Source organism: Lepisosteus oculatus, chromosome 9 (assembly GCF_040954835.1).
Source record: "Lepisosteus oculatus isolate fLepOcu1 chromosome 9, fLepOcu1.hap2, whole genome shotgun sequence".
Lineage (NCBI taxonomy): Eukaryota > Metazoa > Chordata > Actinopteri > Semionotiformes > Lepisosteidae > Lepisosteus > Lepisosteus oculatus.
The window spans coordinates 46,977,348-46,993,077 of NC_090704.1; the positions used below are offsets into that span (position 1 = coordinate 46,977,348).

Consider the following 15,730-nt stretch of genomic DNA (forward strand, 5'->3'; position numbering starts at 1 on the left):
AGAACGCTCCCCACACACCAGCTATCAGTGGGGAGGAGAGCAGAGTAATGTAGCCAATTCATAGAGGGGGATTATTAGGAGGCCATGATTAGTAAGGGCCAATTGGAAATTTGGCCAGGACACCGGGGTACACCCCTACTCTTTTCGAGAAGCACCCTGGGATTTTTAATGACCACAGAGAGTCAGGACCTCGGTTTTACGTCTCATCCGAAGGACGGCGCCTGTTTACAGTATAGTGTCCCCATCACTATACTGGGGCATTAGGACCCACATGGACCACAGGGTGAGCGCCCCCTGCTGGCCCCACTAACACCTCTTCCAGCAGCAACCTTAGTCTTTCCCAGGAGGTCTCCCATCCAGGTACTGACCAGGCTCACACCTGCTTAGCTTCAGTGGGTTGCCAGTTGTGAGTTGCAGGGTGATATGGCTGCTGGCTGATTGGCTGGCTGATTGGCTGGCTGATTTGTTTGATCAATGTATTCAAACCCAAATGTTTTGGAGCGACTCCTTATTAAGGTCTTCAGATATTAAGATTTCGTTTAAGGCGTTTGACACTTTTATTTTACACGCCCAGATATAAAAAGTTTATATTGATAATACATCTATTGCTAATTATTGTTTGATACCATGTCCATGAAATGGAAAAAAAAGTCTTCTCCAAATAATAACCTATTTAAAAACAGAAAATTGAATTTTACGTTAAAACTATTCAAAATAGCATAAGAAAGCTAAACGAGCCGTGGAAATTTTTAGTTGAACTCTGTAAAGTAGTTGAGTACCACCGACTATTCTTACAATGTATGTATATTTTGTTCAATGTTAAATGTTTTTTGTTAATGGTTATAAATGAAGTATTTTAAAAACAGCAGGACCCGGTGTCCAGCCCAGGCCGGTCCGGTCCGGTCCGGTCCTCTGCTGGTTTGGGTGCCGATTCGGAGGATCCGGACTCGCTCGTGGTAAAGGGCACACGCACGCGGTGGAGCCTGGGGGTACAGTTTTATTAGACGAGGCGGTGGCACCGTGCTTCTATCTTACAGCATTCGTATCGTTTGGTAGTTAAATATGACCACGGAGTCCAATTTATCCTAAGCGTCTCCTGAAGCCTTTCAGGGCCCCTGGCAAACCGCGCTACACGGCCGGACCCGGGTCCGGTACCTGACACCGCTGTACCGACTTCAAACTGGACAGACCTTTGCGTGTTTATCATGTACATGTCATATATATCCATACTGCAAGTGCTGTCGGAAAAGAGTATTGAAGACTCAGATTGTCTCCCACCTTATCCGAATTCTCTCGACGAAGAGAACAGGGTGGACGCTGACGGGGAATAACTTCCAGCACTTTCAGATTTAAGAGAAGGCGCCATGTAGTTTATAAAACCTCGTGATGTCCTTTGTGAGAACGGACCCCCCTTCGTCTTTCCGGAACAACCGAGTTCAACGGGGCAGTTTGAGAAACTTACTCCCCACGTTGACAGATATATAACCACGCACACGTCTGCAGGTGCGACAGGTTTCCACATACTGCAGCCGGTACAAGAGCCAGCGGGTCCTTCAAGTCCTGTAAGAGACAGCTGCGTGCCCTACCGGTGGCGCCCACGCCACGGCGCAGTCCCTACCGTTGCCACCAGGGGGCAGACTGGCCACGCAGGGCTTCCGCTCTTGCTAATGTAATTGCGGAACGCAGCTCTAAATATTTAAATGACCATTCATTACAAAATGGCTTAATAACAGTAAACCAGTAATATACTGTACCGTCACAGGGATTTATTTACAGGGGTGTAGCAACAGGAGGCTTCGGTTCTGGTCCAAACCCAAAGCATGCTGGGCTGGATGTTCCCTTTCTCGCTGAGCTCTGGGCTCCTCTTGAACCGAACTTTAATTCTCTGATTGATTAGTGTTTCTGCCTCTTTTCCAGATGCCGGAAACTTTAAGATGTGTTGTTGGTGGCTAAAACAGTGTTTGGGGTTCTCATACTCCAGCAGGTTGAAGTGGTCCAGTCATGGCTGCAGTGAGTCCAGTAGAGGAGTTTATTGCCATATGTACACGTACACTGTAGTTCTTAATGGCGCTGATCTCTCGGGACACACAGTACAACAGACAACACCACACACTGTAGACGACCGGAACAATAAATATGTTGTGGAAAAATAAACAAATATGTAGTAGTGAGACCGAGAAAAACATGGTAGACAATGTAAAAAGTGCAGAGTGCAGGTGTGTATGAAGGCCCTGCAGTGAGCTGCTGAGGATGAGCACCGCAGGGGGACAGAAGCTGCTCTGGAGGCACGTGGTCCCTGGTTTAACAGTGCGGTCCTGCTGGCCACAATCAGAGTCACGGCCTGCTGCTGTCCCGAGATGCTGAGGATTTAAAAAGATCCCCAGAACGGGACAGCGGCCTTGGGGAGCCCCACACTGACAGGCTACGAGCTTATGAAATGTAGATGTTAATTAATCCAGCAGCTACTTCAATTAAGAGCTCAACCTGAACGAGAATTAATAATAATAATGTTATAATAATAATAATTACTAGCGGGGTCCCAGAGTGAGGGACGGGAACCCCAGATTTAGGGTGACCTCTAAACGCAGGGGGAGGAGCGTCTCTGTGCTGGTGTACTGGCACAGAGCCCCCCCCTCGTCAGCACAGGTCTTTCTCCACCCAGACAATCTTGGCCTGCTCCTCCAGGATGGTGCTGCGCAGGCGGGCCAGCAGGGCGGCGCTATCGCTCCAGCTGTCGGGCAGGATGGTGCGGTACAGGCAGGGCAGCTTGTCCAGGAGCTGCTCCTCACAGCGCGAGCACTCCAGCAGCTGCTCCTCCGAGGAGCCCTGGCGCTGCAGTTTGTGCCTGTCAGACACCCAGAGAGACACAGTCAGACACACAGTCAGACACACAGTCAGACACAGTCAGACACCCAGAGAGACACAGTCAGACACAGAGAGACACAGTTAGACACAGAGAGACACAGTCAGACACAGAGAGACACAGTCAGACACAGAGAGAGACACAGTCAGACACACAGTCAGACACAGAGAGAGACACAGTCAGACACCCAGAGACACACAGTCAGACACAGAGAGAGACACAGTCAGACACCCAGAGACACACAGTCAGACACAGAGAGACACACAGTCAGACACAGAGAGAGACACAGTCAGACACACAGTCAGACACAGAGAGAGACACAGTCAGACACCCAGAGACACACAGTCAGACACAGAGAGAGACACAGTCAGACACCCAGAGACACACAGTCAGACACAGAGAGACACACAGAGAGACACACAGTCAGACACCCAGAGAGACACAGTCAGACACCCAGAGAGACACAGTCAGACACCCAGAGAGACACAGTCAGACACACAGAGAGACACAGTCAGACACACAGAGAGACACACAGTCAGACACCCAGAGAGACACAGTCAGACACACAGAGAGACACACAGTCAGACACCCAGAGAGACACAGTCAGACACAAACAGACACACAGAGATTAAAAAGAGAGAGCTGGCCAGCTGGGCTGTGTCTATCCAGGACCCGGGCTGGCCGGTTACAGCTGCAGGCCAGATGTGCTGTTGTACCTGAGTCTGCGGGCGCTGCGCTCAGAGGAGACGATGAAGATGATGATGGGGAAGATCTCCACACGGTGGAGGCGCCTGATGCAGTCCAGCCCCAGGGGCAGCAGGCAGTGAGCACCCTGAAGAAGAGAGAGCACACTGCTGTTCAGACAGGCTTCTCTGGGTCAGAACCTGTACCAGCGCTCACGTGTCGGTACCTGTGGATCTTTGACAGTACCGGTACCAGTGGGTCAGTGTTGGTACTGTACAAATGGGTCGAAATCAGTACTGGTACGAGTGGATCGAAGTGGGTCAGTTATGGTACTGTCCTAGGGGTACTAGTGGGCAGAAGTCAGTACTAGTACCAGTGGGTCAGTGTTGGTACCGGTACCAGTGGGCCGTGGTGGGTACCTGTGCCATGGCTTTATCCACAGCCTGGACGGTGCAGCAGCGCCGAGGGCTGTTCTCGCTCTCTTCCAGGACGTCGCCCCTCTGCAGGCGCGAGGCGTAGTCCCCGTCGGGCAGCGGCTCTGGGCGGAGAGACGCAGGCCAGACTGAGAAACACTGTGGGCAAGAGCACAGGACCTCCCACTGACACTCTGCCCCCTCCCTGCGCAGACCCCACCCCCCTTTCTGCTCCTGATCCACCAGGGGGCGCCCTACCCAGCTCGCACTTCTGGAAGCCCTGCACTTCGGCCAGCCGGTCGTTCAGGATTTGGCTGAGGATTCTGGGGAGGATGATGACGGGGCGCGCAGTGGGTGGCCGGTGGGGGGTCACCAGGGTGTAGGGCATGAGGTTCACACAGCTGAAGCTCACAGCACTGCCCCCTGCAGACAAAGGCACAAAACAGCAGCTGTCAGTGATCTGCCCTCCTTTTCAGCCCCACTCTGCACCTCCAGCATCACAGCGGCATGCAGGCCTGTTTCAGAAGAGGCACAGCCACCAGCTGCCCTGCGGTTCTAATGTCTTTCAGCTCATCAGGGGCAGAGTCTCCTCTTGTGCCAGAGGTCTGATGTAGTGGAGGCTGCAGCAGCTGGGGCCTGGAACAGGCTCGCTCGCCTGGCGCGCAGCTGAAGGTGAGGCTGCCTTGCCTGGGTGCTGGCGGGGCTCTGCGCCCAGGCTGCTGGGCACCCACAGTGGGCTCCGGCACTGCTGGCCCGTGCTGACGATCCTCACAGCCTTCTGTTTCCCCGAGCACTGAGCCCTGTCAGTCTGGAGAGGAGGAGAGGGGGGTGAGGGCTCAGCTCTTCAACCAAGGTACCAATGCTCAAGTATATTCATGTGTCTAATGTCCACCTGTCTGAGGTCAGCAGCTGTGTGTCCAGCTGTCTGAGGTCAGTCAGTCAGCGGCTGTGTGTCCACCAGCCTCATGTCAGTCAGTGGCTGTGTGTCCATCAGTCTCATGTCAGTCAGTGGCTGTGTGTCCACCAGTCTCATGTCAGTCAGTGGCTGTGTGTCCACCAGTCTCATGTCAGTCAGTGGCTGTGTGTCCACCAGCCTGTCCCTGCAGCTCTACTCACCCGGCGAGACGGCAGGTGTTGGAAGGCCAGGTCCTCAATGGCTCTGATCAGCAGGCGCTGGGCTCTGCAAAGGAAACCCACAGCAGCTGACTAGGCAGCATGTCTTAGTGTCTCGTCCTCTTTACTGCAGAGTCGCAAGTGATCCTCCTGATTGTCTCTTTTGGTACTTCCACCCTTTCAAGCTGTCTCTTCCAATCCAGAGTCTCAGGGGAGCCATGGCCTTTACCAGCAAGCACTGGACACGAGGCAGGATACCCCCTGGATGGGATGCCAGTCAGCAGAGCACACACACAGACACACACTCACACCAGGGTCAATTTTCCCAGAAGCCTATTAACCCACCAACATCCGGTATGTCTTTGGACTGTGACAGGAAACCCATGTGAAGAGACCAGAAGAACATACAAACTCCACACAGACAGCTCCACAGTCCTGGAACTGAATCCAGGAGAGGCAGCAGTGCTCACTACTGCACCACTGTGCTGCCCCAAAACTGTACGCAATATTCTAAATCGATATTGTAAATAAGAACTGTCCCAGCCTGAGGAACAGTGAGCCTGTCTCTCAATAATGTTCCAAATGTTTGTATGTAAGTGTATTATAATGTGTCTATATTGTAAAAGTCTGTAGATTTTATGTTAATTGTGTTTGTTTTGCTTTGGCAACACTGATTTATTTATTGGTCATGCCAATAAAGCATCTTGAATTGAACTGAAGAACATGCAATCTCCACGCGGATACAAGCACATCAGGAGTCTCCGATGTCTGATGTCACATCGGGAGTCTGTGATGTCATCAGGAATGGACCGGAGGCACCTGTAGTACCTGTAGTAGTTGGGCAGCGCCCCCGATTCCAGGTCTCGGAGCTGGCAGGGGTGGGTGCGGCTCGCATGCCAGGTGCCGTCGGAGCGGTAGCGGGTGTTGGTCACATGCACGATGTCATTGCACTGCACTGCCAGCCCCCCCGCACAGCCCCGCGACAGGGAGACGTTCACCCGCACATAGAAGGAGTCTCCCGAGGTCACCTGGCCACTCTGGAGCTGGCCGAGCAGCTTGTGGTACCCTGGCAGAGAGGGAGAGGGAGGGAGAGTCAGAGAAGAGGTGCCAGCACGCTGGTTCTGGGGATGCTGGCGGGGCGCACAGAGTGAAGACACTCCGCATTTCGGGCACTTATCATGGGCCGGAGCTTTTTGGCTTGGGCTCGGGCTCAATATCAGAGCGGAGGAGGCTGGGCTTCACTGCTGTCCTCTTTCTGAGGGGCGTGCAGTCACGCCAGAGCTCACAGCTGCGACAGCACAGCGCCAGCAACTGAATTCAAATCGTGTCCAGCAGGACACTGTGCCAAGCAGCCTGCAGAGGCCTGAGCACATTCAAGCTCTCGATGGCACAGAGAAGCGCAGAGCAAGAGTCTTCATTCAGCAGCTCACCCCAGTGACACTCCAGCACGCGAGAGTTTGGATTGCAAACCCTTCTCCTCTAATCTAGAGAGCTAATTCCCCTGAAGTGTGTCTGTTGACAAGTGCTGCAGGCCGCTGTAACACAATCCTCACTGCAGCCAGCACGCCGCGCCCCCTCTCGCACCCCAGCCTTACCCTCCTGGTTGGGCCGCAGTGACAGGCAGCAGAAGCCGCGGACCTGCCTGAGGGCCCACAGCGCCTCCTCCATGGTGGAGTCCTCCAGCACGGCCTGGAACACCTGCTGCTGCTGCTGACACTCCACCTGGGAGACAGCACCTGTGTCTCAGCGTGAGCGGGTCAGCGCTGTGAGCACCTGCGTCTCAGCGTGAGCCGGTCAGCGCTGTGAGCACCTGCGTCTCAGCGTGAGCCGGTCAGCGCTGTGAGCACCTGCGTCTCAGCGTGAGCCGGTCAGCGCTGTGAGCACCTGCGTCTCAGCGTGAGCCGGTCAGCGCTGTGAGCACCTGCGTCTCAGCGTGAGCCGGTCAGTATGTTGTGTCTCAGTGTCAGTGGGTCTGTGTGTCATTGGGTCGTCCTCTGCAGGTACTTTTTGCTGTCAAGCTTGTATCGCTGCCTGTGCAGTGTAGCAGTGTGCAAAACTAACACTCACCTTGTGAGTACTTGGGTTGATCTGCTGACCTGCAGTTGTGATTTCAATTTCATTTTACAGTATGTATAAACTGTGAGGTTCTCATTGGGAATAACTGCTTAAAAGGAGGTCACCCAGCCAGACTGCGAATCTCATCCCTGGAAAAGCTATGACACGGATGAGTGACTATTCCATAAACCAAGGAGGAATAGGAGGACTTAGCTAATAAATAACAAATCAAATAGATGGGCTGAATTGCCTCCTCTGTTTTGTCATGTTTGTCTTGCTTATTTTGTAATATAGGGAGGTGTTGCAGACAACAGGCCTGTCCCCAGTCCAGATGTTTGTACAGGTCCCCCTAAATCACTGGTTCATCAGTGAGTAGGAACACTAGGAAGTCACTGGCCAGTTAAGCAGGTATTCTTTCCAGTTCAGGGACTCTGGTCCTTAATGGCTGAAGGGTGCTGATTGTTGTTTCACATGATCTCTAAATCACTTTTGTTACCTCTTGACTCACAGTGCGATTGTTCCAGGTTTGTAGAAGGGGGTGATTGAGAGGTGGCCTATAACCTGCTAGACTGGGGCGTCTCAGGACTCCCCAGTACAACAAACCGCACTGCACTGTGGTCGGACTGGGCGCCACTCACTGCCATTATCTGGGTGCCAGGACGAATGCCCACACTGTGTGCCGCCGACCCCTCCGTCACACAGTGCACGAACACGCCGGTCTCGTTCCCCCCCACCACTTGCAGCTGGCTCAGCAGCGCCTCCCCCTGGAAGGAGATGGTTGTCACGTGGCTGTGATGGCGCAGGGCCTGGGGGCGCATGCGCTCCATGAAGATTCTGCAAGGAGACGGGGAGCCGTGAGCAGGCTGGCTTTTCAGCTTGTACAGCTTGTACATCCGGTTGCAAAAAGGGGCCACTCTTGGGTGTGTGTTGATCGTTGGGCACTGAACCTGTCTCTTCTACCAGGGCAATACAACACAGGAGCAGAGCGACTGTAAGAGGGAGCCTGCTGCTCGTGGCCTGGGGGTATCAGTGGTGTGTGCTCAGGAAGCACGTGCAGGAGGGCAGTGCGTGTTGTTCATTTGCACGTCTATGGATGCCCCGAGCTCGTGCCTCCTGTGTTGTGAGCTTCTCGGAGCCTTACCCATCGCTCGGCCTGCTGTCTGGGGAGGGCAGGGGCGGCTCTGCTGCTGTGGGCTCAGGCTCTGAAAAACACACACAGCCACCACAGCTTTCACCACGTCCCCGTACCCCTGGACTCCGGGGGGCTGCTTCACTTGAGCACAGTTTATAGATGCAAATGACAATTAATCAGCAGGAGCTTATTAATAATTTCCTTTAAGGAGACTAACAACATGAGTTCATGGGCCCTTGCTTAGTTAGTGAAAGCACAGGAAAAGTCAAAGGTCAGGGGTGCAGGCTGAGGTACCTTCGGACACAAAGACATATTCGTTTTCCATGTCCAGGGCAGAGGGGAGACAGTCCCAGGAGCCCAGCTGAGAGCTGTGGGGGGCAGACCGACAGGCAGACAAACAGATTGTGAGTGAACTTCAGGACCCTGTGCGGTTTAAAAAAGTTTTGGCCTCCTAATCAGAGTCCCCTTTTCTCCACCTCTCATCTTTCGGTTTCTCTCTTTGGGCTGGGTTTTCTAAGTTTGCAAAGCCATAACTCTCCAGAAAGTCAAAGTGTTTTATCTTGCATCTCTTTAAAAATCCAGCTGTCAGTTTCTTTCCCTCCCTTGTCTTAATGCAGACCAGCCATGGACAACTCCAGTCTTGCTGGGCTTTTTCAATTCACAAGTTGAATAAAAGAAAACAAATAATTTCACTTCTTTTCTTTAAAATTCAACTTGGTTCAGTACTTAAGATCAGATGTGAAATGAAGTTCCCCATTCATGGTGTGATGTTCTCAGTTTCCCTGCACTAGCAGATCAATAACTAGCCCCTTCCCTGACCCGTGGCCCCTCCCTACATCACCATACAGGCTTTCCCTCGCCCTGTCACTCAGTGTGCAGCCCCGCCCCCACCTCTCTCTGTTGTGCTGGAGCTCCTCCTCTCTGCGGCGCAGAGACTCAGAGCTGGGGGGCTCAGCCTTCTGGGACCCGAAACTGCACAGAGGCTCGTCACAGTCCTGCCAGCAGAAACAATCTTTGTAATACCTCGGTGACACAGAAGCCTTACTGAGAAGCACGGCCTCGCAGGCAAAGAGAGAGACCTGCTGGTACACACACCTCCAGGCTGTGGCACTGCACAGCCTCACTGCCGATTGCGTTCATCCGGCACAGCTTGGCCCGGCCAGGTGGGGCGTCCAGGACCAGGGTGTCCTGCCAAGGAGAGCTGCTGCTGGAGGTCCTGCGCTGCAGAAGCATAACGACACAGACAGGCAACATGAGGACCCTCCTGTCCTCCTTGATGCCCCCTCTGCCCTCTGCTCTTCTTTCTTACCCTCTCCTCCTCTCTCTCCTCGTCCCGCTGGGCTTGCTGCGTCTGCAGGGTGAACAGCTGATCCTGCAGTTCCACCACCTGAAGCCGGAGGGCGTCCTTCTCCGACAGGCTCTTGGCGATCTGGGCCTGCGCATCGTCCCGGGCCAGGTAAGCCTGTGGCAGGGACACGGGGGCCGCAGGGACAGGTGAGTGCACTGTGGCGCCAGCAATCAGACAGAGGGACACAACATAGCTGCACTCACCTGGTCTCTCTCCGCTTGCAGGTCACGCAGCTGGGCTTGCATCACTGCGCTCTTCTGCTGGTACATCTCACAGTCCAGAGTCAGCTTCTGGGCCTGGAGAGCCAGGCTCTCCTTCTGCTCCAGCAGCTGCAGGGGGACAGAGCAAACCTGAGGCAGGGCTGCAGGGAGGCAGTGAGGCAGGGCTCAAGGGAGGAAGTGAGGCAGGGTTGTATTGAGGCAGTGAGACTGTGAGGCATTTGAGGCAGTGAGGCAGGGCTCAAGGGAGGAAGTGAGGCAGGGTTGCAGTGAGTGAGGCAGGGCTGTATTGAGGCAGTGAGACTGTGAGGCAGTGAGGCAGGGCTGCAGTGAGATAGTGAGACAGTGAGGCAGTGAGACAGTAAGACAGTGGGCGGGGTGCTCTACCTCTTCATGCTCGCTGACCAGCCTGTCGTGTTCCTCCCTCAGACAGTGGATTTGCTCCATGAGCTCACAGCGCCCGTCCAGAGCCTCCTCCAGGTCTGTCTCCAGGATGTCCTCCCGAGCCTGGGGACACAGAGCCGGGAGAGAAGGATATTGACTAAATGAAAACTTTGCCACAGCTGAGAAGATAGGATGTGGTGTTATGTGTGCTGCAGAACCAGTGTTGAGTATTCCCTGATGGTCTGCAGAGCTCTGTGCGGTGCCTGTGTCCTCTGTGGCCTGTGAGCTCTGTGCGGTGCCTGTGTCCTCTGTGGCCTGTGAGCTCTGTGAGCTCTGTGCGGTGCCTGTGTCCTCTGTGGCCTGTGAGCTCTGTGAGCTCTGTGCGGTGCCTGTGTCCTCTATGGCCTGTGAATTCTGTGCTACTTGCAGGAGTCTTACCGGGCTGAATTTCTCGGCCTTCGCCAGCCTCTGGCGCAGCATGGCCGCCTCCTCCCGCAGCTGCAAGATCTCTCCGGAACTGCAGGACCTCAGCGACTTCTTCCTCTCGAAGTCAGTCTCTTTCATGGCCTTCTGCAGCTCGAACTTCAGCTGGTACACCTGCAGCACCGCAGCACAGACAGCAGCTGGGCTCATGGAGTGAAGCACAGCACCTGCAGGCAGTGACAGACCCCCACACCACTGCCTCTCCCACCCCCACACCACCCCGACACCCAGGCTTTTCACCTTGTTTCTAAGTGTCCGACTCACAGGGTCTAATTCTGCCCTAGGGTCAGGGCAGGGTCAGGCCAGGGTCAGGGTAGTGTCAGGTCAAGGTCAGGGCAGGGTCAGTCCAGGGTCAGGGTAGTGTCAGGTCAAGGTCAGGGCAGGGTCAGGCCAGGGTCAGGGTAGTGTCAGGTCAAGGTCAGGGCAGGGTCAGGCCAGGGTCAGGGTAGTGTCAGGTCAAGGTCAGGGCAGGGTCAAGGCAGGGTCAGGCCAGGGTCAGCGTGTGGACGCTTTACAGATGTTCCCCCAGTTTTGTGACGGGTCAAGCTGCACAGGTAACGGAGGACAGGACAGGACGGAGCTGCCCCGGGACAGATCCTACCTCCAGCTGCAGGTCGCGGCAGCGCGCGGCGACCACAGAGTTCTCCTCCACAGCGGCGGTGAAGCGGGTGCACAGGTCGCACTTCTCGTCCTTCAGCCGCAGCAGGTCGCGGTGCAGCGTGGCGTAGTCGCGGCGCAGGCGGGCGTGCTCCGCCTGCAGCCCGCGCAGCCCCTCCCCCCGCTGGCGCGCCTGCCCCAGCTCCGCCTCCAGCGCCGCGCAGCGCTCCGCCAAAGATCCTGCCTCTGCCCGCACGGAGCACAGCTGCTCCTGCATCCCTGTGACGGCCCGCACCAGGTACTCCGTCAGCTCCGAGTTCTCCATCAGACCTGCGGGACAGCGCAGGGAGTCAGGCCGGGCCGGTCCTGCTGCTCACACACACCAGTCCAGAGCGCAGGGAGTCGGGCCGGGCCGGTCCTGCTGCTCACACACACCAGTCCAGAGCGCGGGGAGTCGGGCCGGGCCGGTCCTGCTGCTCACACACACCAGTCCAGAGCGCGGGGAGTCGGGCCGGGCCGGTCCTGCTGCTCACACACACCAGTCCAGAGCGCGGGGAGTCGGGCCGGGCCGGTCCTGCTGCTCACACACACCAGTCCAGAGCGCGGGGAGTCGGGCCGGGCCGGTCCTGCTGCTCACACACACCAGTCCAGAGCGTAGGGAGTCGGGCCGGGCCGGTTCTGCTGCTCACACACCAGTCCAGAGTGTAGGGAGTCGTGCCGGGCCGGGCCAGTTCTGCTGCTCACACACACCAGTCCAGAGTGTAGGGAGTCGGGCCGGGCCGGGCCGGTTCTGCTGCTCACACACACCAGTCCAGAGTGTAGGGAGTCGGGCCGGGCCGGGCCGGTTCTGCTGCTCACACACACCAGTCCAGAGTCGTGCCGGGCCGGGCCGGTCCTGCTGCTCACACACACCAGTCCAGAGTGTAGGGAGTCGGGCCGGGCCGGTCCTGCTGCTCACACACACCAGTCCAGAGCGTAGGGAGTCGGGCCGGGCCGGTCCTGCTGCTCACACACACCAGTCCAGAGCGCTGCTCTTACCGCTGAATCCTGACTGCGTGTCGCTGGGCTCGCGGCCGGAGATCTTGGTGTACAGTTTGGGATAGTGGATCATCAGGCTCTCCAGGAAGGCAATGGCCCCATTCCGGCCCCGAGTCCGCAGGATATCCAGCATGCGACCTGGAACGGTGACACAGAGCAATGTGCCACACTGTCTCCACCCCTCCTCTAACTTTCCCATACAGCTCTTTCTGTCTCTCCTCACTTTCTGTGCCCCTATGTCCTTCACTTGACCACTGCTGTCCGCCTCTCCCCTCTGTCTCCACTCTCTCCCTCCCCTGAACCCCACTATCTCTCTCCCCCCTCTCCGTCTCCACGCTCTCTCTCCCCTGAACCCCACTATCTCTCTCCCTCTGTCCCCTCTGCCCTCCTTACTGGTCTTCATGCAGCGGTTAGTGAACTGCAGGCAGTGCAGGATCTCGTCCTCGTCCAGCTCGTCCAGCACGCGCGCCTGCCGCAGGTAGGGGATGAGCAGGCAGGGCTGCACGCCCAGCGAGACGCAGTGCCGGTTGTCATCGATCAGCTCCCACAGCGCCTCCTCGTCCAGCTCCTTCTGCTCCGACATGCCCCCTGGCCTCCAGCAGCCTGGGACAAACACACACGAGAGCCTGAGGAAGCTGGCATGTCAGGGGTGCTTGTTCGGCCACCTGCTTCCCAGTGGCTCCAGTTACACAGCTCCCTGGCACTGCCCACTGCATGGCAGCCTGCCTGCCAGGTTGCAGAGCCAGACGGATGTTTATGTCAATATTATATAATATGTCTTTGTTGTAAATGTCTGTAACATGTCTGTAGATTTTATTTTACTTCTATTTTTTGTTTTGTTCTATGTTAATTTTATTATTTTTATTTGCTTTGGCAACACTGATTGTACCCATCGGTCATGCTAATAAAGCACCTTGAATTGAATTGAATTGTTTAGCCGACTGCAGCCTCCCTGTCAGGGGCTCATTTCTCTACAAACACCGTCATGACGCCTCACTGCCTCTTGCGCGATTCACTGATTTATGGTTGACAGTATTTCAATAAACTCCATGTAAACAAACGCTCAGTGTCTCGGTTTCCCCTCTGCTGGGGCTCTGCCAACGTTCGTACGCGTGTGCAGATAAACTTCATAAACAGGCTGCTCTAGAGCTCACAGCAGAGATGAGCTCTGAAAGACAGAGACACTCAGAATCACATTCAACGATTCTTATTGGCCTGACCTATTATTAGGTATTTATAATGTTAGAAAGTTGCCAAAGCAATGCAAATTAGAAAGACATTTACAAACATTTAGAACAAAAACATACTGTTTTTTGAAAGGCTCAGACTCACTGTGTAAGAGGACAGAGCTCCTGTCTTCCTGTTTTTTCTGTTTACAGTGTTGCTAAGGAGTCGTCCTCCTCCGCCCAGCAGTAGGCAGGAGGGACCCTCCTTCTCGCCTGCTCTTCCTCAGCCCCAGGTTTTCACCCTCTTCCTTGCACCTGACCGTATCTCCCCTGCCACGCCCTTGGCCTGTCTCTGCACTGCTCCCTCTGTGTTCCAGCTCCACCTACTGCAGACCACAGTCCTGCTCCCCCTGGTCTCCGCCTGTCTCCACCTGTCCCTGTTCCCCCTGGTCTCCGCCTGTCTCCACCTGTCCCTGTTTCCCTCGGTCTCCACCTGTCCCTGTTTCCCCCGGTCTCCGCCTGTCTCCACCTGTCCCTGCTCCCCCGGTCTCCACCTGTCTCCACCTGTCCCTGCTCCCCTCTCTTCTGTCCTACACAGCCCAGCAGCAGGGTGTGCTCTGCTCTGCCTGTCTCTGGGACGGCCTCTCTCACTGCAAGAAGGCATGAGTCTCAGTCTTTCGGCTGTGCTGCTGGGTCCCCAGTCACGGTTCAGCACTCGGCTCTGTACCTGCTGGTCTCAATAGCTAATCTGCAGCTTTTGATCTCCTTCTTCATGACAGCCTCTCCATGAAGTGCTCTCTCCTGTGGTATGACAGGAATCTCAACACGGAAACGAAGTCTTGTTTTAATTCAGTTTTACAGGAATACACGGGTGTGATGGCGTAACCTGACTCCTGCCCACAAGCAAGCGACAGCCCGGGCTGGAACTGTCCCTCGATCGCTTGGGCAGTTTCACTGGATCAGTAACTGCACTGCACTGGTATGTTCCAGACACAAGAGAGACCCGTCGCTAGTGCCCCCTCAGCCTCCCACTGTCTCCCACTGTCACACTCAGGGCTCAGCTCTGCTAAGGCTAATCTGGCATCGCTGGTGCTCTCCAGCAGGGAGTTTACTTCACAGAGCCCCGTGGTAATGAAATAACTGTCTGTATCCGACAGCGCTGGCTTTCCGCACGGTGAGCCTCTCGCCTGAGCCAGGGGGGCAGCGCGCCCTCTCACTGCAGCCCAGTCTGCTCATCATCTACCAGAGGGCCCTGCAGCACCTGCGCTAAACTCTGAATTGAACAGCTCTGGACGGTGTAAGGGCTGCGATGGCTCTTCTGCCCCGCTGCACATCTTTCTGGGGGAGTGCAGGGCGACGCGTCTTCCGCTCCGGCCCAGTCCCGGAACGGAGCTCCCTTCACCCCACTCCTTAATTAATCGGCCATTAATAATCAGTCGCTATAGCCACGAAGGAGCCGGTCGCAGCAGATGACCGCAGCGCAGCGGACTGGACGGTCCGAGACGCGCAGGACGCGGATTCCCCGCGCACCGCCACGCGTGGAGCTGCCGGATGCAGCGCGCGCTCCCTCCCACGGCTGTGATCCCAGTGTTGACGGCGCGGCGCGCGGGGCCGTCGAAACTCCCAACCAGAACCATTTCCCGGACACCAGGAAGGGGACGGGCCCCAGCCGTACGACGCAGCGCAGACCGCGGCCCGGGGACTCCGGGGGGTCCCAGGTCCGAGCAGCGCCTGTGCGCGCACGCGTGCCCTTCCAGAGCCACAGCTCTACCCTGATTTTATTGTAACAGATCAGCGCAACAGAAAGGTGTCCGCTACTGTCAAGCTGTCCTCCTTTCCGCCAACAGCACGCTGCCCAGGAGCCGGGCACACTGACATTTCGCCCTCTCAGGAGAATTCCCTTTCCGGAATCAACCCTTTCAGCGTTTCAAGCGATAATCTGACCTTTGACCAAGAGATACACAATTCAACAACAGTACTCTGCGATTTATCTCAGATGAAAGCAACGATCGTTACAGCAACATTTTAGGGTTTTTTTTTGGCGTCTCCACTTACCTTAGCGCTCGGACAGGTGAGTGGATGAGTGAAGCGGCCGGACAGGCGGACAGGTGCGCAGCGCAGGTGAGACAGACGGGCGGGCGGCCGCTGCAGCTGTATGAGCGGAGGGGCGGGGCCTCCCTGCGGGGCCCCGCCCCCACACCCCCGTCTTTCCAGAGGCGTCCAACAGCACGAACAG

The 15,730-nt window shown here is 55.9% G+C and overlaps 1 protein-coding gene across 3 annotated transcripts; it reads right to left on the reverse strand.

The window, feature by feature from the left end:
- Positions 1-2,015: 2,015 nt before the first annotated feature.
- Positions 2,016-15,665, reverse strand: card14 (caspase recruitment domain family, member 14). 3 transcript variants are annotated; one of them, XM_069194673.1, is made up of 21 exons: positions 15,550-15,663; positions 12,722-12,931; positions 12,329-12,466; positions 11,295-11,620; positions 10,649-10,807; positions 10,214-10,333; positions 9,812-9,937; positions 9,570-9,722; positions 9,356-9,481; positions 9,152-9,255; positions 8,555-8,628; positions 8,270-8,330; positions 7,767-7,962; positions 6,669-6,795; positions 5,902-6,139; positions 5,077-5,140; positions 4,648-4,768; positions 4,219-4,383; positions 3,967-4,085; positions 3,580-3,695; positions 2,016-2,845 (listed from the first exon to the last, which is right to left on the reverse strand). In XM_069194673.1, the coding sequence occupies exons 2-21, from the start codon at positions 12,909-12,911 to the stop codon at positions 2,638-2,640; spliced, it is 2,931 nt and encodes a 976-aa protein (XP_069050774.1). In that variant the 5' UTR covers positions 12,912-12,931; positions 15,550-15,663; the 3' UTR covers positions 2,016-2,637. The 3 variants fall into 3 exon arrangements, with proteins under 3 accessions (XP_069050774.1, XP_069050775.1, XP_069050776.1); XM_069194674.1 differs by lacking the exon at positions 15,550-15,663 and adding an exon at positions 13,661-13,962; XM_069194675.1 differs by lacking the exon at positions 2,016-2,845 and having other exon boundaries at positions 3,607-3,695; positions 3,967-4,083; positions 15,550-15,665.
- Between the last annotated feature and the right edge of the window lie 65 nt (positions 15,666-15,730).

Bases quoted from the DNA above. Each gene is read 5' to 3' on its own strand.
- card14 (XM_069194673.1), bottom strand. From the start codon at position 12,911: ATGTCGGAGCAGAAGGAGCTGGACGAGGAGGCGCTGTGGGAGCTGATC. The intron at 11,621-12,328 runs GTAAGAGCAGCG...GCTGTCCCGCAG, and splicing joins CACGCAGTCAGGATTCAGCG to GTCTGATGGAGAACTCGGAG. The intron at 8,331-8,554 runs GTACCTCAGCCT...TGTGTTTTTCAG, and splicing joins ATATGTCTTTGTGTCCGAAG to AGCCTGAGCCCACAGCAGCA.